This window comes from Pelodiscus sinensis, chromosome 3, assembly GCF_052426305.1.
Source record: "Pelodiscus sinensis isolate ZL-2025 chromosome 3, ASM5242630v1, whole genome shotgun sequence".
Classification (NCBI taxonomy): domain Eukaryota; kingdom Metazoa; phylum Chordata; order Testudines; family Trionychidae; genus Pelodiscus; species Pelodiscus sinensis.
This window is the reverse complement of record NC_143054.1, coordinates 133,198,904-133,219,500: the sequence shown is the minus strand read 5'-3', so window position 1 is coordinate 133,219,500 and position 20,597 is coordinate 133,198,904. Positions and strand designations below refer to the sequence as shown.

General features: G+C 41.9%; 1 protein-coding gene across 3 annotated transcripts in view; it reads left to right on the top strand.

The window, feature by feature from the left end:
* Positions 1-20,597, top strand: part of PLD5 (phospholipase D family member 5) — a 241,316-nt gene that overhangs the window by 128,624 nt on the left and 92,095 nt on the right. For all 3 annotated transcript variants that reach the window (XM_006135188.5, XM_014579599.4, XM_014579602.4), the window contains exon 4: positions 14,181-14,295. In XM_006135188.5, the coding sequence (XP_006135250.1) occupies positions 14,181-14,295 (115 nt within the window). The remainder of the gene's footprint in view (positions 1-14,180; positions 14,296-20,597) is intronic.

Sequence of the window (20,597 nt, the reverse complement as noted above, 5' to 3'; positions counted from 1 at the left end):
GGAGGAAAATTCCTTCCCCACCCCAAATATGGTGATCCAGTGGTAGCCCAGTGTTTTAAAGATTAGAATGTCCGTTGGCTATGCCCTGAGGTCTGTACAACCCCAGAGATTATTGATTCCATAGTCCTAGTCCAGTATTTAGAGATACTACCAGTACCAATTCAAATTTACTTATTAATGCAGTACAGACTACTAAGGATTTCCTACTCGCCGCCAGGCCTAGCAAATCTACCCTTCCATGGCCCAACACCTGGCAGGCCCAGGGCTCAGAAGATCCACCCCGGGCCCAAGAAAGGATGCCCCAGAGACCCAGACTGACCAAACGGGAAGTCCCTTTAGATTTGGTGCTGGAGTACTGTACCCCAAAGGGGCCTGCTCCCACTCCCCATCATCCCTGAATTGCACTCCAGAAACCCCAAGAAGAAGGGGGTAATTTAGGCCCTACACCAGGTTTGTTGATGTGCTTTTGCTGTGGGAAGCTGAGGCACTTCAGCCAATCCTGTCCTGGAATGTGACTACCTGAATTGTTGTTATAGTGGGATTAGACAGTGAGATTCTACTTGTAGACTCAGAATGTGAATGCACCCTCGTTCAGGAAGACCAGGTTATACAACTGGCCTAGACTGACACATCCGAGTACATGTTTCTTGTATGCATTGGGTGGGAATAGAGGTATAAGACCAGAGAGCTTAACTGCAGGTCGGAGTGGTCAGGGAGCTGACATGACCTGTAATCTTGGGAGGAGACTGGGTGGGCTACTCAACCCTCATGTGGAAAGGCCCAGGATAATGACCCACGGCAGAAAGGGTCCAGATCTATCTGGGAAAGAAAACAGAGGAGCTGAGAGCTGTAGTGAGGAAACCTCAAAAAAAAGTTCAGACACAGGACAAGAAGGGGCCCAATATGAGGGATCTGCTGAGAAAATGCCAATAGGAACTGGAATAGACTAACCTCTCCAGACACAAGAGTTATTGGTCAGCTGATCTGTGTATAACAGAAATTGGCCAGGGTGCAGATGGACGTCGAGGGCAGAAGGGACAAAACTAGGCTCTGCAGGCAGCATTGGCGCAGGCCTGGAGGGAGAAGGGTCAGAGGGCTCAGCAGGATACCAAAGAAGTCCAGATCAAAGTAAAAATCCAGAAAAATGCTGTGGGGGCGTAGGTTAAAATACACAGTGGGCTGATTAGCAAAGAATTACAGACAGATTCACTCCAGATAGGAGAGGTGAATGAGAGGGGTTGGAAGGCCCAGATAGATTCACCTCAGTTGTGGGAAGTGAAGAAAACGGGCTAGAATAAAAAGCAGGACTCTAGCATAGGGAAGAGGGTAGAGCTTTATGAGCTCCCTCCTGGGAAAAAATGACTCGATAAAACAACTACAGGCAGCAAGAGAGGAACAAAGCAATGAGCAGTTGAGTAAAGAACTCCAGGTCACCAAGCAGGAAAAGGGCTGTTTGCTCCATACAGTGAGACACAGTTACAGGTTCTGTATCCAGGAGCCTGAGAGAAAAAGACTCTGGTAGATGGGGGCACTGAAAGAGTATAAGTAATGGCCTTCTAGACAGAAGAGTCTGGGAGAGTGAAGACTGCTGATGTGAGGCAAAAATGGAGTACAATGGGGGAGTGCCTTCTATAGAATTACTACCCCACTTACATTAAGAAGGAGAGAAGTGTGAAGGGGTGGACTAGGACCCCTTAGGGCCCTGCCACACCCTGCCCAGAAAAGGCAGTAGAAAGGTCCTCCAAAGGAGCTAGAGTGGCCGCAGAGGAAGCAGCCGGTCAGCAAGACCGTGAAAAGGAATCTGCTGGTCCAGAGTGAGGCTGTTCCTCTTTGGAGCTCAAGAGGTGCAGACTCAGCTGGAGGGCTGAATCACAGGAGGGCTGTGATAGTACCGAGTGCAGGCACATACACTTGACCAAGGGGGGGGGGGCGCTTACATGAAGTGAGCACCAGCCCATCACACAGAGTGAGGAGGAACACTTAAGAATCACACAGCAACTTTGTGACTGAGGGGAAATACCAGGACCATTTCTTGATCTGCTTGTGGCCCTCTGGATGACATTTACTAAGTCACGTCCTTGCTCTGTGCCTCAGTTACCCCATATGTAAAATGGGTTAATGATGTAAAGCTCTTTGATACCTAATGATAAAAAAGAACAATATCAAAGCTAGGCCTTTTGATTTTATTACCTAGCAATCAAATAGAGGAGCAAGTACAGTAAAACTTGCACTATCCAGAATTTAAGCAACCAGAAAACTGTAGAAACCGGCAAATTTCTGGAAAAAGCAAAAAAAAAAAAAAAAGGAAACTGACTCTTTAAATGCCAGGCCGCCTCACAGATGAGCGTGCAGCATGTACCTGGGGGAGGGGCGAATGGCAGCCAGAAGCAAGCAGCAGGCATCTTGGCCAACTTGGGGCCACATGATTATCCAGGGGCTTAACATATAGCGCCCCCCATGGGCCCCACATGGTGGCTCCTCTCCCCCCGATAACCAGAATTTTTAGGTTACCAGCACATCCTAATCCCCAGGCATGCTGGATAACACAGATTTAACTATAATTTAGATTATTTTTCCAGTAAAAATAGATGAACAGAATTACATGCACAAAAAGGAGTCAATTGCTATTCTTTTTCTTTCTAGTCTTGTTCACAGTACATAGTCAGTATTCCATTTACTGTATGACAAACAAGGATCCATATTCTAAACTAAATATGGTGTTTTGGATGGCCAATTTTTTTAGTCATTAACTCTTTCTTCTTAAACAGGAGGTTTATAACCTCAATATACTTGTGTATAATTCGATTCCTTCCTGCAAACATATAGAACACATGCTACCCTAAAATGTGCATTTATATGTTGATTTAAATGAGTGAAAAACTGAAGTGGGCAACCAAAGGGACACTTGATCCCATCCTGGTCTTTTAAGAGTAAACTCAGTACAGGTCAAAACAGCGAGACATTCTACAATGTAATTATTTTTCTACCTTTATTTAAAATTCTTTTAAAGATATTTAAAACCCAGGCACTGTCATTCAAGCAGGTTAATTGGAAGAAAAAATGTCTTAGATGTTCATATGTATTAGAATATGCATGAATTTAAAAAAAAAGAAAAAGTTCAATATGTCTCTTACTTCTGAGCCAACAGAGCCTAACAAATCCAAACAGAGAACAGAAATAGCAAACTGAAAAATTGGGAGTTGAGCATCAAATTCATTCATTGTGGTGCAGTCAGATGTAAAACAAAAATTATAACTATGGGTGTCATTAGCAGACTAGGTAAGGTGTGAGATTGAAAGTGTGCGAATTTGTTCCCTCTCGCTCAATGCAAAGTTTAAATAAGCGAAAGTAAATGTATTTTTCATAATGTGCAACTCTGTTTATTTCTGACTGCTGATAGATTTATAACAGTGACTACTTCAGCTTTCTCGGGGGAAGTTTACACTACAGCGCTACGTGAACACAACTACACCAATGCAGCTAGGCTGGTGTGGCATATCTGTTGAAAATGCACGGTGCCGTCAAGAGAGCATTCTCCCATTGACATAATTACTTCATCTCTGCCAGAAGCATCAGCTTTGTCAGTGGGAGAGTATCTCATGCAGACATAGCACTGGTGCGAACAGTGCAAAACATGCATCTCTGAGATTAGGGGTTTGGAACAGGTCCCATATGAGGAGATGTTAAAGCGACTGGGACTTTTCAGTTTAGAAAAGAGAAGACTGAGGGGGGATATGATAGAGATATATAAAATCATGAGTGGTGTGGAGAGGGCCGATAAAGAAAAGTTATTTCTTAGTTCCCTAAATAGAACTAGAGGACACCAAATGAAATTAATGGGTAGCAGGTTTAAAACTAATAAAAGAAAGCTCTTCTTCACACAGCATGTAGTCAACCTGTGGAACTCCTTGCCAGAGGAGGCTGTGAAGGCTAGGACTTTAATAGAGTTTAAAGAGAAGCTAGATAATTTCATGGAGGTTAGGTCCATAAAAGGCTATTAGCCAGGGGATAAAATGGTGTCCTTGGCCTCTGTTTGTCAGAGGCTGGAGAGGGATGGCAGGAGACAAATCGCTTGATCATTGTCTTCGGTCTACCCTCTCTGGGGCACCTGGTGCTGGCCACTGTTTGCAGACAGGATACTGGGCTAGATGGACCTTTGGTCTGACCCAATACGGCCGTTCTTATGTTCTTACGTTATATTCTTATGCTCTTGTGTAGAGGTGCTTTTTCACATCCTTGAGTGACATAACTTAGATTGGCTTAACTAGAACTGTAAACCTACCTTCGCTTGAACAGCAAAATATACTATAGTGGTTGATAGGTCTTTTTTATCAGAACAATTTTGTTCATCCCAAAAGGCTAATAACTGCCCTTAAAATCATAGAATCATAGGACTGGAAGGGACCTCGAGAGGTCATTGAGTCCAGCCCCCCGCCCTCAAGGCAGGACCAAGCTCTGTCTACACCATCCCTGACAGATGTCTATCTAACCCAGTGGTCCCCAACCTTTTCAGGTTGTCAGGCGCCAGGGGGTGTGGCCGTTTGCCCGCCGGGCGCCTGGGGGTGGGGACACGTGCCCGCCCGGGGGCGGGGCCCCCACCCTCAAGCACTGCGCGCCCGGGGCTGGTGCTCCCCCCGTAAGCTCCGTGCGCCCGGGGCCAGCGCCCCCCCCGCCGAGCGCCATGTGCCCGGGGCCGGCGCTCCCCCCCACCAAGCGCCACGCGCCCAGGGCCGGCGCTCTCCCCCGTAAGCGCCGCGCGCCCGGGGCTGGCACTCCCCCCGTAAGCTCCGCACGCCCGGGGCCGGCGCCCCCCCCGCCGAGCGCCGCGCGCCCGGGGCCGGCGCCCCTCCCCACCGAGCGCGTCCTCCCCCCCGCAAGCGCCCGTGCGCCATGTGCCCGGGGCCAGGCCAGCCCCGAGCACCTGGCTGGCGCATTCAAATGCCCCCGCGGGCACCATGGCGCCCGCGGGCACCGTGTTGGGGACCACGGATCTAACCTGTTCTTAAATATCTCCAGAGAGGGAGATTCCACCACCTCCCTTGGCAATTTATTCCAATATTTGACCACCCTGACAGTTAGGAATTTTTTCCTAATGTCCAGTCTAAACCTCCCTTGCTGCACTTTAAGCCCATTACTCCTTGTCCTGTCCTCAGAAACCAAGAGGAACAAATTTTCTCCTTCCTCCTTGTGACACCCTTTTAGATATTTGAAAACTGCTATCATTTCCCCCCTTAATCTTCTTTTTTCCAAACTAAACAAGCCCAGTTCATGAAGCCTGGCTTCATAGGTCATGTTCTCTAGACCTTTAATCATTCTTGTCGCTCTTCTCTGTACCCTTTCCAATTTCTCCACATCTTTCTTGAAATGTGGCGCCCAGAACTGGACACAGTACTCCAGCTGAGGCCTAACTAGTGCAGAGTAGAGCGGCAGAATGACTTCACGAGTTTTGCTTACAACATACCTGTTGATACAACCTAGAATCATATTTGCTTTTTTTGCAACAGCATCACACTGTTGACTCATATTCAACTTGTGGTCCACTATGACCCTTAGATCCCTTTCCGCCATGCTCCTTCCTAGACAGTCGCTTCCCATCTTGTATGTATGGAACAAATTGTTCCTTCCAAAGGGTGTGTCTAGACTACATGCCTCCGTCGACGGAGGCATGTAGATTAGCCAGATCGGCAGAGGGAAATGAAGCCGCGATTAAAGTAATCGCGGCTTCATTTAAATTTAAATGGCTGCCCCACTCTGCCAATCAGCTGTTTGTCGGCAGATCGGGGCAGTCTGGACGCGCCGCGCCGACAAAGAAGCCTTTCTTGATCGGCACAGGTATGCCTTGTGAAACCAGGTTTACCTGTGCCGATCAAGAAAGGCTTCTTTGTCGGCGCGGCGCGTCCAGACTGCCCCGATCTGCCGACAAACAGCTGATCGGCAGAGCAGGGCAGCCATTTAAATTTAAATGAAGCCGCGATTATTTTAATCGCAGCTTCATTTCCCTCTGCCGATCTGGCTAATCTACATGCCTCCGTCGATGGAGGCATGTAGTTTAGACGTACCCTAAGTGGAGCACTTTGCATTTCTCTTTATTAAACCTCATCCTGTTTACCTCTGACCATTTCTCTAACTTGCTAAGGTCATTTTGAATTATGTCCCTATCCTCCAAAGAAGTTGCAACCCCACCCAGTTTGGTATCATCTGCAAACTTAATAAGTGTACTCTCTATCCCAATATCTACGTCATTGATGAAGATATTGAACAGTACGGGTCCCAAAACAGACCCTTGCGGAACTCCACTTGTTATCCCTTTCCAGTAGGATTTAGCACAGTTAACAACAACTCTCTGACTATGGTTATCCAGCCAATTATGCACCCACCTTATTGTGGCCCTATCCAAGTTATATTTGCCTAGTTTATCAATAAGAATATCATGCGAGATCGTATCAAATGACTTACTAAAGTCTAAGTATATGACATCCACCGCTTCTCCCTTATCCACAAGGCAACGTTATCCTATCAAAGAAAGCTATCAGATTAGTTTGGCATGACTTGTTCTTCACAAACCCATGTTAGTCTATGTGCTGAAGAAATCTTTGGAGATGGATTCCAAGCATGATGACAATGTATCTTCCACCCGAAACATGCATCCAGGTTATTGCAGAAAAGAAAAAAAAATTACTTAGCTAAATAAGAGTTCTTCTGCATTTTCTTATCTGGGAAAATCAAAGTTCCTTGTCAAATGGGAGACTAATCACAGAGGAGATGGGAATTTTTTATAATTGCAATCTAATTGTGATGTTGCACCCCGATATTGTACATAAATGTGGTTATGAATATGCATACCCTGAAGATGCTTTTTGCAAAATATATCTTGTGTTTCCATCATTAGAAAAAGTTGTACTCTACTGAATGGATATACAGTATTCTATTTTTGTGCATATATCATTACTTTACTTGAAGTTAGAAATATGAAGTGTAAACCTGTTTAATAAGCTAGTTGTGCTAAGTGAGGGTTACTAGTAGTATTCAAGGAACTTAATTGCTCAGTACTCAAGACAATGATCTGTGAATAGTCTTGTTTTTTCTGTAAGTCTGAACTATGGTTGGTCTTGCCAAGACATGTGGCTAGGACTCCTGATGCTGGAATCCATTTTGGAAACTATACTTTTCCACTGAAAGTATGGAAAGTTTATACTGAACAGAAAGGATTCCCGCTTTTGGCAAAAAGAAATATAAAGGTGGGAAACCAAACAATGGGGCGACCACCAGATGCCTACTAGCCAAAATGAGTGCTGGAAACATCTAAGACTGAATGAGGGGAAGGATCAGGCCGAAGTTGGAAGTCTTCCCAGCTTGTGAGAAAAGATTATTAGAGCTATTGTTAGGGTAAGAAATAGCATGTAACAAGTTTCTTTGAGACTGAGTATTAGGCTTAGCTGATGTGTTTTTGTTTTATTTTGCTTAGTAACTTCTTTTTGTTGTCTGCTATTACTTGCAATCGCTTAAATCCTACCTTTTATATTTAATCAAATAATTTTTGTTTATTAATAACACCAGTGTAAATAATTGTTATCTAGAAGGACGGCAGTTGTGACGATCTCTCTTTCATTGATGAATGGAGGAAGCAGTTTGAGCTTCTTTTGTATAAAACTTTATTCGGAGTAAGATAAATCCATCTTGGGTTCTGGTCCTTCTGGGACTGTGCACCTCAGTGCTTTGTAAAATCCCTTGATTAAGCCTCCCCAGAACGGAGCTGATCTCAGTGTCTGTGTTACCTTGCTGTGGGCTGTGACCTCAACTCTGTGCCATCTGTAGAAGAGACTAAAAGGTCTGGCTCAGCTAGACAGGGTAGGTGGGGTGCCCCAGAAAGCATGCTCATTGGTATTTCAGCACATCAGGTGACAGTCTCAAGGGGATCTCTGTGAATGAACCAGTCACACTAATAATGACAAAAGTAAAAGTGAGGTATCTTCAAGTCTTTGCAAGTTTGGGTAAACTGAAACTTGCCCGTAATGAGGAAGAATTAGGAGAAAACAATTAGATCAGATATTGTCAAGTAGATATGCTTCATATGTCAGCTCTGATTATTACTAATGCTTCCTTGTATGGGTAGTTGTTTTGTTAGAAACCAAGGGAAGATGAGCCTTCTCCATGAAGGCTCTTGTGCGTTAGAACTTACTGACACCCTGCTCTGAAATAGCCCATATTAGTTGATCTTCAGAACATGTTGCAATGCAAATCTTGCTATAGGGACTTTTTGAGAAGGTTCTGTTTCCTGGAGGAGAATATATGAGGAGGTAGAGTACTTTTTCTCATTTTGCTGCTGCAAGGTTCAGTTAGTATTTATTACTTTAATATGCATAGTGTAGAGTTTGCTGTTGAATGTCTTTTATTTTGATGTGTGGTGATTCACCTAGTGTCTCTGATAAGCACCTTTTTTGTTTTGTCCTTTATAAATCTAGATAAATAATAATTTCCTACTGAGTCCTCAGGTCACAGCCAGTTGCACACTGAGGTCTAATAGTATAATGCTGATAGGATGGAGCTGTTCAGCTGCAAAATATGATTCTGCAATGTTTGGCTCTGGTACAGATTTCTGCAGAGTAGGAATTCAAGTGAACAAGCATGATAAAATGCTGTGCATGTTTTTGTACCTCTGATCAACACTCCCTGTAAGCTGGGCGTTTGGGCTGCCACTCTGGAGAGATTCAGGTGCCACCCACCTGACTAGCAGAGCACCCACAGCTGCTCACTCCTGCTTGCCCCTTGGACTAATCTTGTGTCATCAAGGAGGACTTATTCTTAAATTGGGGACCATTGTTCTAGACCACAACAATCAAGTTAGATGTAAAATGACACTTGTGACTATACAAAGCTCATGTTCTCGAGAAATCTGCACCCCAATGATACTCCGAAATTCCAGTAAGTAATCATGCTGGTCAATACCAGGCTAATTTAGCAACATCTAATGTTGCATTATGATCAACTGGCTCTGTGTAGCCATTTCTTTCCCTAGATTGATGCTTGGTTTAACAATAACCAGGAAAAGATAACAATAACCAGGAAAGGAGGGAAATCTCTTTTGCAACCATCCTCAAGTGAAAGAAATGACCAGGGCCCCATTTAGATCTATTTATCATGCTGACGTGCAAGTCCCAGGATGCGATTATTTTGGTGTGTGAACTCCCCCATTGCACATCACCTTTCCTACCACAGCTGTTTGTGTAGCCTTGTTCTGAAGCCTTTGAAGGTGATTGTCCTTGGTGTCTTCAACATCCATGCCACATAGAGGGCAATATCAGGTGGCTTCTTTTCTTTCTATCTATCGATCGATCGTCAGGAGAAAGTGAGATCCCAAGTTCTAGAGAGACCTATAGCTTCTTGGACACACAGTCAACCTATGCCTCAATTAAAGAGAAGGGTAGAAACCCCAGCAGACTGGCTAATGCATGCCCACCGGCTTTTGGGGCAGGAGAGATCTTGTTCTCTTCCCAGCTCTCTTTCCCAGCCAGGCCAGGCTCAAAACCCAGAGTATCCAAACTTGCTCCTTCCTTACCTCTTTCTCTTAGGGGTTCTTTCCCCAGCTCAACAACTGTCAGGCTGGGGGAGATATTTCCAATCTCCAGCTGAATGTACAAGAAGTGATATTCACACCTTTTTCTTTAGAAGGTAGGCTGGAAGATTGAAAGAGTTTCTCTGTTTTATAATAAGAGTTGGTTGCTGAATTTAGGATTTTTTTCTATATGCTGCTACCAGTGTGTTATGATATTTTATGATGCTTGATAGCTGTAAATGTACTCTGAGAGTTAGCCATTAGTATTTTTAATAATTGCCTAACACAATAAATGAATAAAAATAGCATGAATTATGCTCTTCTTTTTCGCAGAAATAAAACTGGAAAAAACATTTTCAAAAAATTTAGGTGCCCAAGTTATTGAAGGGAGAGATAATTCAGTTTGCAGTACTTCCGTAATAAATGCAGTGTTCTGTGCTTGTTGTTGCCCTGTTTTATTTTGAATGAGGCATGCGTGCTTATAAAGATAACAGCAGCTAGAGGAATCAGCCAGTCTATCATCAGGTTATCTGGTGAGAGTGAAGAAATTGGTTTTGTTCCTTGACTTTTATCTTTTAATTCAGTGAGACCCATCTGCTGTGGCATCTGTAACTGAGGTTGACATTGTGGATTGCTGGTAATTTAGATCCAAAATTTAGAGAATTCAAAAAATTTAGAGAGTAACAGTTTCTTCATGTGAGAGATACCTTTATTATATTGTACTTTGCCTTTTTCACTAGGTTGTGAGAAATGCAGGAGAATATAGCTTGCTTCCTAAAAGGTATGGTTTGATAAGGGTTATATAATAGCGTGCTGCAATTTCATGGTACTTAGTCTGATACCTGATTTTTTTTCTCATGTCTCATATACTGACTATGAAAAAAATTATTTTGTAGACTGTTGTATAGTCATGCAGCAGTCTGCTATCATCTCACAAATCCCAGAGTTACAGCATGAGGGCACTTACTTAAAAGAAACATTTCAAGAGTGCTGACAGCAGCAACAAAACTCTTGGGATTTTCTCATTCTTTTGCAGAGAACAATAACAGTAAATTTACAAATAAACATATCAAGAAAATATTACCTGCTGGCTCCCAAATATGAAATAGAATGTTAGCAGTACAGTACATCATTAAAGAGATTCAATCCTGAGTTGTATAAAGAAATATTTGTAATATTTCCCCTAGTTACTCGTACAGGGATGTAAGAGGCTTTAAATACAAAAAGTTCATTTTTTTCCACAGTTGTTTTGAGAGTCTAAATTCAGCATTGTGTGGGTTTGAGCAGCTGCCAAGAGCGTAGACCATGCAGTGACAAACAGAAAAAAGGCAAATCTTTTCATCTGTGTATCTCCAACAATTCTCGGATCTCTTACTCATAATGAGCACATATTACCGCTCTCTCTAGCCACTATATAGCCGCCTTTAGCATCATGACCTTGGTTGTTTTTATTTATTAGCGTTTTATGTATCGAGGTTTTCAGTGTTTTAAAATCTAAAGACAAATACCATATTTGGCAAAAAAAAAAAAAAATGGGTTTTCTAGGGTTATAACATAGGGGCTGTGTCTAGACTGGCAAGTTTTTCTGCAAAAGCAGGTGCTTTTGTGGAAAAACTTGCCAGCTGTCTACACTGGCCGCTTGAATTTCCGCAAGAACACTGACTTCCTACTGTCTGAAATCAGTGCTTCTTGCGGAAATGCTATGCTGCTCCAATTCAGGCAAAAGTCCTTTTGCGCAAAGCTTTTGTGCAGAAGGGCCAGTGTAGACAGCTCAGATTTGTTTTCCGCAAAAAAGCCCCGATCGTGAAAATGGCGATTGGGGCTTTTTTGCGGAAAAGTGCGTCTAGATTGGCACGGACGCTTTTCCGCAAAAAGTGCTTGGAAAACTTTTCCATTAAAGGCATTTGTGGAAAATCATGCCAGTCTAGACGTAGCCTGAGTGTTTTTTGATAGCAAAAATATTGCTCAGGCTTTTCAGTGTAGATACCAGCTTTCACTATACATCAGCAGTCATCAGTCATAATACAGAAATGCAATCTCTTAAACATCTTTGAACCCTCGAGGGTGAAGGTACTGATCCACTCCCCACTGAAGACAGCAGAAAGACAGAGCGGGATCATGCTTTTAGTCCATAAGGAATAAAGAGAGGAGGATATTGTGTAGAGCCATCAAGTGATCTTAGGAAAGACTGGGCAGGATTATAGTGAGCGATTATAATTAGAATGAAAAAATTTTCTGATTCTCGTTTTACATCTAGCAGGTCAGTGACTTCTGCTCTGGAAAGAAGATAAACATTAGAAGTTACCTTGTCTACACTAGGGAGTTATTTCGAAATAACTTCCCTTATTTTGAAATAACAAGCGGAGTGTCCACACTACCAAGCCTGTTATTTCAAAATAAGGGTCTGGTTATTTCAAAATAATAACTCCTGCTTTCCATGAGGAATAACGTTTATTTTGAAATAGTTATTTTGGAATAACAGTATTGTGGACGCTCCACTGCTGCTATTTCAAAATAACTACTCCCCAGAGTCATTCAGAGTAATTACTTCCCAGTGCTTCTTGGGGCTCTAAGCCAAGGAAGCGCATCCACATTAAGGCAGCCTGCCTTGGACTAATTTTGAGTGTTCCCTGTATTGTGGATATGCTATTTTAAAATAATTACTCTGGGTATGTCTACACTACCACCCTAGTTCGAACTAGGGTGGTAATGTAGGCAACCGGAGTTGCAAATGAAGCCCAGGATGTGAATTTCCCGGGCTTCATTTGCATAAAGCCGGGCGCCGCCATTTTTAAATGTCCGCTAGTGCGGACTCCGTTCCGCGCGGCTACACGCGGCACGGACTAGGTAGTTTGGACTACGCTTCCTAGTCCGAACTACCGTTACTCCTCGTTTCACGTGAAACTCCTCGTGAAACGAGAAGTAACGGTAGTTCGGACTAGGAAGCCTAGTCTGAGCTACCTAGTCCGTGCCGTGTGTAGCCGCGCAGCACAGAGTTCGCACAGGTTAAAAGACAGGTTAAAAGACCTCCTGTGCTTCACTTATATATGGGGACATGGGAATGAATAGTGAGCTGCTATTCATGTGCAAACAGTAGAATAAAGGAATGTAACAATGATCCTTACTTCCTTGTGCAGTTTACTTACACCACTGTTCTCTGTGTCAGAGGGAGAGCATCTGCCAGAGGTTGCTACTCAATCCTGAGCTGGTGGAAAGGAACAGGAAGGGTCTTGAATGGAGCCTTAGCTATGTTGAAACAACATTATTTAGGTTGCAGAGTCAAGCAAAGTTAGGAAATTCCAGAATTAAGGTTGCTTGTATACCTTTAATTCCACCCCTTTGTGTATACACATTATGATACTCAATTACATGATCACGTACTATTTTTTTCATGGATCATTTTCCTGGCATGGACCCCATTAAGTTCATAGTGTATTCGATGTTCTTGGGAACGGTGCACATTTTGTGCAGAGACTTGATTTGGTCCTGTAAATGTTTTTCTCTCCTGCTGGTGTTTTATGGAATGGTTACTTTTGTATCAGTTTTGGTTGATGATTACAGGTTAATAGGATATGATTCTTCAAAACTTATTTGCTTTTTTTTTCCTTTTGAATTTTTGTAGTAGATTTTATTCTGAGATGTGCATGCGCAGCTCCCACTAGCTTTCATGGGAAATGTGTAGGTGTAACTTGGGGAAGAGCTTGGCTAAGTCAGTTGAGTAAAAAACATGACTTCGGAAGAACATAAAAATTATGCAGATCACTTACAGAATCTGTATTTAATGAGCTAAAATAGCAGCAAATAGACACACATCCTTATTACATTGTGGTAGCATACCATAATTAATAGTGAGCCAGGCATTGTATTTCAGACTTTTCATTTTATATATCTATAATTTAGCAGCATATTTTGTTTGGATTTACATTTTTTATCCTTGTGCTCAGTCCAAAGATTCCTTTTTTAAAAAGTTTAGCCAGAATCCTTTAGCTTATTCAAATATATATTTATAAAAATGCATTTTTAAAAAAGAGAGAATTCCAAAATAGCTTCAGAGTTACCTTGTATCTTTTCTTCAGTGATAAGATTCACTCTTTTTGCTAAATTTTAAAAATGTGGCATGGAATAGTTATTAATATTTAAGCAAGACACATTAAGCATGCACAACTTGTCATTTTCATTACGCGTTTAACTGTGTATATTCAAAAGCAGCAGAAAGAAAAGACAATGTTCAAATTGACTCTCTTTATACTACACGTGGACTACCTTCCTAATTATTCAGTACAAAATTAATCCTTTCTTCTGTTTTGTTTAAGCCCATGGCATTACATACTAAACTATTAATGCAGTATTATGAACAGACGCCAAATTTTCTCAGTTATACCTGTACAACATCACTGACCACAATATGGAATAAATGAGAAGCAAATTTGATCTTTAAAAAAAAAAAATTTCAAGAAAGGGGTTGAGGCAGTCTTTAGACAGGTTTCTGCGTAGTTGTGTACAAATTCCTCTGTACTCCAGTTGCTGACCAATATTATTTTGCTTTTATGTGTCTTTTGTTTAGTGCTGTGTGATTTGAACAGTTCTTTGCTTTATGTACCTTGCTTTCCTTTACTATTCTTTCCAGGGCCAGCGTCTTTTTGAAAAATTGCTAGAACTGGCGTCTCAAAATATTGAGATAAAACTCGTGAGTGATATACTCCCCACCGAATCAAAGGTATTAAACGACTTGAAAACAAAGGGTAAGACCGAGGTCTTTACGTTATTATACCATTGACTGCTATAGTAGTATAACTCACCTTTTTTTTCCACTTAAAATGTTGTTACTTCATAGGCACAAATGAACTATATATAAAACGAAATCTATTTGTTTAATAGTGATATCTTATAATTCTTCTGCTTACCTTGGCTCAGTTTACAGTCATCTTTTAACACCTTAGATGGAGCAGATATTGGCAGTTTGTAAGTGGTAAAAAGATGGCCATGTGATTACAATTTAAAGTCAACATAACCTTGCTAAAGGTAGGCAATGCAACCTGAAAGAATTATTGCACCCCAGGATGAGAGATTCTTCTCTTTTGAGGAAGAGTGAAACAAAATAACATGTCAATGGTATTGACGTAACTTTTACCAAATCCTGCGATCAATTTCGATGCAAAACCCTAGTGACCTCAGTGGTGTTCCCCAAGAAATTGATTGCAGGGTGCAAACCTATTCTGTAATGAGTGACTGTTTTGTTACTTGATATTTTGTTAACTGCAATGTTTATTACAATGATTTCTCACATATGCATCATGCATTTCATTGAGATCCATTCTAAAGCACTTGAGAAACTGAAAAGTACATTGTCCTTTCAGAAATCTACCATTCAAAAAAAAATAGGGTAGTTAAATGTCGCTTCAAGTGCTGCACCTGTTTCTGAGGCCCTGCTGACCTTTGAGCTTTCACAGTCATCATTTTGTATTTTTCAAAAATGTAACCAGGCAGGGGCAACTTGCTGACTATTCATGCAAAATAATGAAATTGACAATACAGAAAATGTCAAATGTACAAATAAACTGAAAAATAGAGAATCTCTTTCAGTTTTAGTAATTGTAGGTGTTACCTGAAGTAAGAGTAGAAGTGATATAAACATCTGCTAGAAGTGGTGTTTTTAAAATTTGTAGGTATAGTTTAAAATGGACAAACAAGCTCTCTATGAATCCTGTGATCCATCCCTGAAATGCATAAATCAACAGTTGTTCAAGGCACTAGTTCAGTAAAGTGCTTAAACATATGCTTAACTTAAGCATGGACTAGCCCTGTGTCTGATAGAACACCAATAATGCATACTTGCTGAAGAAAAGAAGTGAAGACTCTTTTTCTAAATGAAAACTGAATTTGTATCTCATGAAGTTTCTTTTATTCTGATGATTAGATATGGAACAAGAGAAATATTAATGAAATTCTTGCTCTGCGAAAGAGATCACCTTTGATCCATTCTGAAGGAATTAAATGGAATCTACAGTGAAAACATTGTTCTGCTGGTTTATTCTCTGAGGGTACCTCTACACTACAGAGAAGACTGAAACTGCCGCTGTCGATAATCGAGGGTGCGAATTAGCGGGTCTAAGACAGACAGCTAGTTCGAACTGAGAGGGTCAATGCCAGTAGTCCTGTTTCCATGAGGAGTAAAGGAAGTCGAAGGCAGAGTGGTCTCCCTTCGACTTCCTGCAATGTGGACCATGCCAAAAGTTGAGTTAAGCTACTTTGACTTCAGCTATGCGATATATGCAACTTTAGCTACATTACTTAATGCGACCTTGTGCCGTAGAGTAGACATACCTTTACAAATTAACATGGTTACCCCTCTGAGACATTTCGGGGAAGTTCTTGAACAGACAGACTCACAGACGGACACACTTACAAACTCTCTGAAATATATAATAAATATTTTCCCTTCACTTTTGTTAATAGCATTAGAGCATGGGGAAATATCCCTTTCTGCTCCTGTTGCAATTAGCTTCTAGTTGACAGAAGCAAGTAATATGTAGAATTATATGGACAATGAATCTCCTGTTCTAATGAGATCCTTTAATTTCATGAAGACAATAAAAATTGTCATAACTGACAATTTTAACTAACAATGGCACACTAGAAATGAACCTGCTTCTTGGGGGCTATGTCTAGATTGCAAGCCTCTTTCGAAAGAGGCTCTTTCGAAAGCATCTTTTGAAAGAGCCTCTTTCGAAAGAGAGCGTCTAGACTGCACGGAGAAATTTCGAAAAAGCGGCTTGCTTTTTCGAAAGAAAGCATCCAGTGAGTCTGGATGCTCTCTTTCGAAGAAGCCCTATTTACATTGAAGAACGCCTTCTTTTGAAAGAGGAACTTTCGAAAGAAGGCGTTTTTCCTCGTAAATTGAGGTTTACCGCCATCGAAAGAAAAGCCGCATTCTTTCTAATTAATTTCGAAAGAACGCGGCTTGAGTCTGGACGCAGGGGAAGTTTTTTCGAAAAAAGGCTACTTTTTTCGAAAAAAACCCTGAGTCTGGACACAGCCGGGGAGACAGCAGTACTAGTAATTAGGGAGAAGTGATTTCCCTTGCTTCCTGGAGAGAAAATTTAGCCCAGGCACAAGAGAGAGATCTATATGGCCAATTAGCATATTTGGGGAAACATCCACAGACTTAGATTTTATGTGAATCTTTGTAATTTAGAACAGTTTCAACTGACATATCCATGAACTCATTTGAATACTTTAAAATTTCCTGTCCCAGAAACCTGAGCAAGACACAGGAAACTAAAACTAGCAAAGTTACAAAATCCTTACACTTTGAAAAAGCCAGATAGGATTCTAACACCGTTTGATGAAATCCTTATTGCAAATTGTGATTCCCCTCCTTCCTGAAGTTTTTAATTGCTTGTTTAAAGCATATTGTCCCAGTTTTGATGTTAAATTCTAATGTTGCCCAATCCCTTAGGTTATGTTGACACTATGGGATAATATCAAATTAATGTAGCTGAAGTTGAGTCTCTTAATCGCGTGGCTGAAGTCAGAGTACCTTAACTCAACTTTGGCGCTGTCTCTACTGCAGGAAGTCTAAGGGAGACCACTCTTCCTTCAACTTCCCTTACTCCTCATTGAAGCAGGACTACTGCCATCAACCAGAGTGCCCCTCTCAGTTCAAATTAACATGTCTTCACTAGACCCACTAATTCGAACCCTGGATGATTGACAGTGGCAGCGTCGATCTTCTCTGTAGGGTAGACATACCATAACTGAAAAAAACAAAACATACAATGGGTGGGCAGCTGCTGGAGGGACATCCAACCCTGGCTCAGGGCCTGGGGTGCCTCCCAGACCCAGTTCAGGGGCTGGAGTGACCCCAAGAGGCATTGGGCCTCTTTGGGAGGGTCCCCTACCCCCCACCATGGGCCTCACCGCTGCCCTGCCACTGGAGCTTTTTTAGACCCTCACTACATCAGGCCTCTTTGCCACCCCTACTGCCCTGCAATGTCACTCTGTCATCCTGAAGGAAAAACTTTTTTTAATAATATAGATTAAATGGTTTGTTTATGATGGTGTATATGTAGGTCACAACTAAAAGGTTTTGTGTTTATCAAAGTTGTCCAGACAGTCCAGATTATGAGTTTCTGACAGAACCATAACAGATAAACATTGTCTGTCAATAGCTCATATCTGAAAGTGATAGAAAAAAAGTTCAAAGGGAATTATAAGAGAATAGGGGTCAAGTCTCTTTACAAATAGATAATGAGCTAGATTCAGGTTGATATTTCTGGTCTGAGACATGGAACATGCAGGTTTAGGCATGTTGGCAAATATAGGAAACAACAGATGTACAAGAGAAAATAAGGGGGAGAGCTGTCCTTTCTCTTCTGGTGCTACCCCATTCTGTCATGCCATGCTGGCTGATGCCTGGGGTCAGTAGAGGACACTGTCTCCTGTCCCAGCACCACATGCTGATATGCTGACTGGAAGCAGTTGGAGAAGCTGCAGCTCGGGCCTCCCATCATCTCCAGTAGTGCTGTTGTCACAGCAAAGACCCATGAGAAACAGAGAGAGCTATTGAACAGCAGGCAGCTTTCAGTTCATGAGGCCTGTCAGAGTGGCTTTTCTGAGCCCTCTCCCAACCCAGCAGCAGCTTTACCCCAAAGCAAGCAGGAGAGCCAGCACTGACCTCTGCCCATGGTGCCTAAGAGCCTTCCCTCATATCTGCTTGAGTCCCTGCCAGCTAAGGAGAATTTTGGGAATGTGCTGCCTGGGCTTTGGAAGTAAGCATATGACGTTCTGAAGGGGAGGAAGAGATGGAATCAGGGGACAGTATTGAATTGGTTGGGCAATAAGAAATAGAGAATGCATGAATGGGAGAGCAGAATTGAACTGATTGTCAGGAAGACAGAATAAAATGTTTGCATTTCTCTCCCCCAACCCTTTGTGTGTCGTCCTAGACTATGCCTTCCTTAGGAGAGGGTCTATGCCTTCTTGCTTTTTGATACTGAGTAGGGTCTGTGGATGCCATAGCAATATAAATTACATTAATTAATATGTTTTAAAAGAACGTGGTATAGGTTGCAAAGTTAAGTTCTCAAAAGTTAGAAAATGTTGCATTAAAAGTTCTTCATGCAACCTTCATTCAGCCTCTTTGTGCATATGCATTATGATACAGCCTTTAATAACAAGTTTTATCTTTTCTACAGAAGACCTTTTTCATTCAGGGCTTGATCCTGCACCACTCCTTGCATGAGAGTTTTCTATTGACTTGAGTGAGAGTAGGATTAAGCCCTCTGGGCACAGAATGGACAATGCTCTCTCAATAGCCACTTTTCCCTTTAGGAAATGGTTAATATTTCCTTTTATCTTAATCATTTAATGTGTGGCCCTCGACTTTATTTACCAATCATCATCAAATACGACCCAAAACAGAATTATTTTTCTCCTGGGCATTTTTATGGTGCTCATCATTTGTGATTCAGAGTGCTTCACAAATGTTAATGAATTCATCTTCATAATGTCTCTGTGAGGTAGGAAAGGATTATTATCCACACTGTGCAGGTGGGGAATGGAAGCATAAAAAATTCAGGACAAAAGTGATGGTGCTGGGCTTGAGATGCTGATTTTTCATAGTACAGCATTTTTATAGCACTTTATATGTTCAAAGCATAACTCACATTGACTTCAGATGCAGCTGAGTGCTCAGCATTTCTATAAATTAGCTCCTAAGCAAAGGTGTTAGCCCTTATTAGTTCAACTGCTGATGCAGCAAATATCATTGAGAGAGTGGAGAAAAATCCATGACTGAGGAAGTGCCAATAGAAAGAATGAACATCATTTGGACTCAATCTTCTATTGTGGTTGTCTAGAGACCTAGAGAACCCAAGTGTGGTGTGGCTTGGAGAAGTGCTGGGCCGTGACGTGAAATGAGCTGACAGTTGGCTCTGATGTTTATGAAAGTGCCTGGCATCACAGACTCCTTTTATCTGTCAGATGGATTTTGTCCCACTGCCAAAAAAAAGTGAGAAATGAGGACTGTGGGCCAAATTCAGTCTGTGAGCATAAACCCTGAGCATTCAGCATGTGTGTAAGTAGAGTGTTGGGTAACTGGAGCAATGAAAGCCCTTTCAGGCTGATTGTGTTGGATACCAGAGCTTCCAGATGCACATAAAAGTAGGTCTGTGACCTATTCCCAGTCCTCCACAATCTTCTTTCCTCACACAAGTGACCTTTTGTGCCATCCTCACATAAGTCAGCCTGGAGAACATTTCTTCTGCACTTAGGGGATGAAGTGGAGGCATAAAGGGAAGGAAGGCTGTAGGTTCCCCTGTTTAGTTGCACTGCCAGTCATCCTCCTGTAAAACTTCGATGCAAGGCAAAAGTGGTGCAGAGTGCCTACCATTGGCTCTCCATTCCTGGAGAGACCCAAGTGTGCAGCAGCCATGTTCTTAATATGTGGGGGGAGCATCATGGGGAGAGAACAAGTTCTTTCTTTGGCCAGATCATCCTGGTGTAATTCAGTTGATTTCAGTAGGGTTATACTGGAGAGGGGTTTGGACAGCAATCTCTTTAAATATGTCTTCCCATCCGTGGGCTGTCCTTCTGTCCATAGAAGATTATGCCAGTTTTGAGGGAGAAGATTATTCAATTCCCATGGCTTTGATTTAATGCTCCATTTTCTTCCCTCCATGTTCTACCTCCTTTGAAGTCAGAAGATACAGGAAAATTATCATTGATAGATCCAAATTCAGCAGTTAACTGAAAGCCAGATCCAGGGGCCTTAATTACAAATGTTCATTCATCAAATAAAAAATAAATAATCCTAAACATATCTATAGCAAATATTGCCTGTAAGAAACAAAAGACAGGACTATGCAGCACTTTAAAGACTAACAAGATGGTTTATTAGGTGATGAGCTTTTGTGGGCCAGACCCACTTCCTCAGATCAAATTGTGGAGGAAAATTGGCACAACCATATATACCAAAGGGATACAAACAAACAAAAAGTGAACACACATAAAATAGACAAATCAGATTTAAGAACAGAGGGAG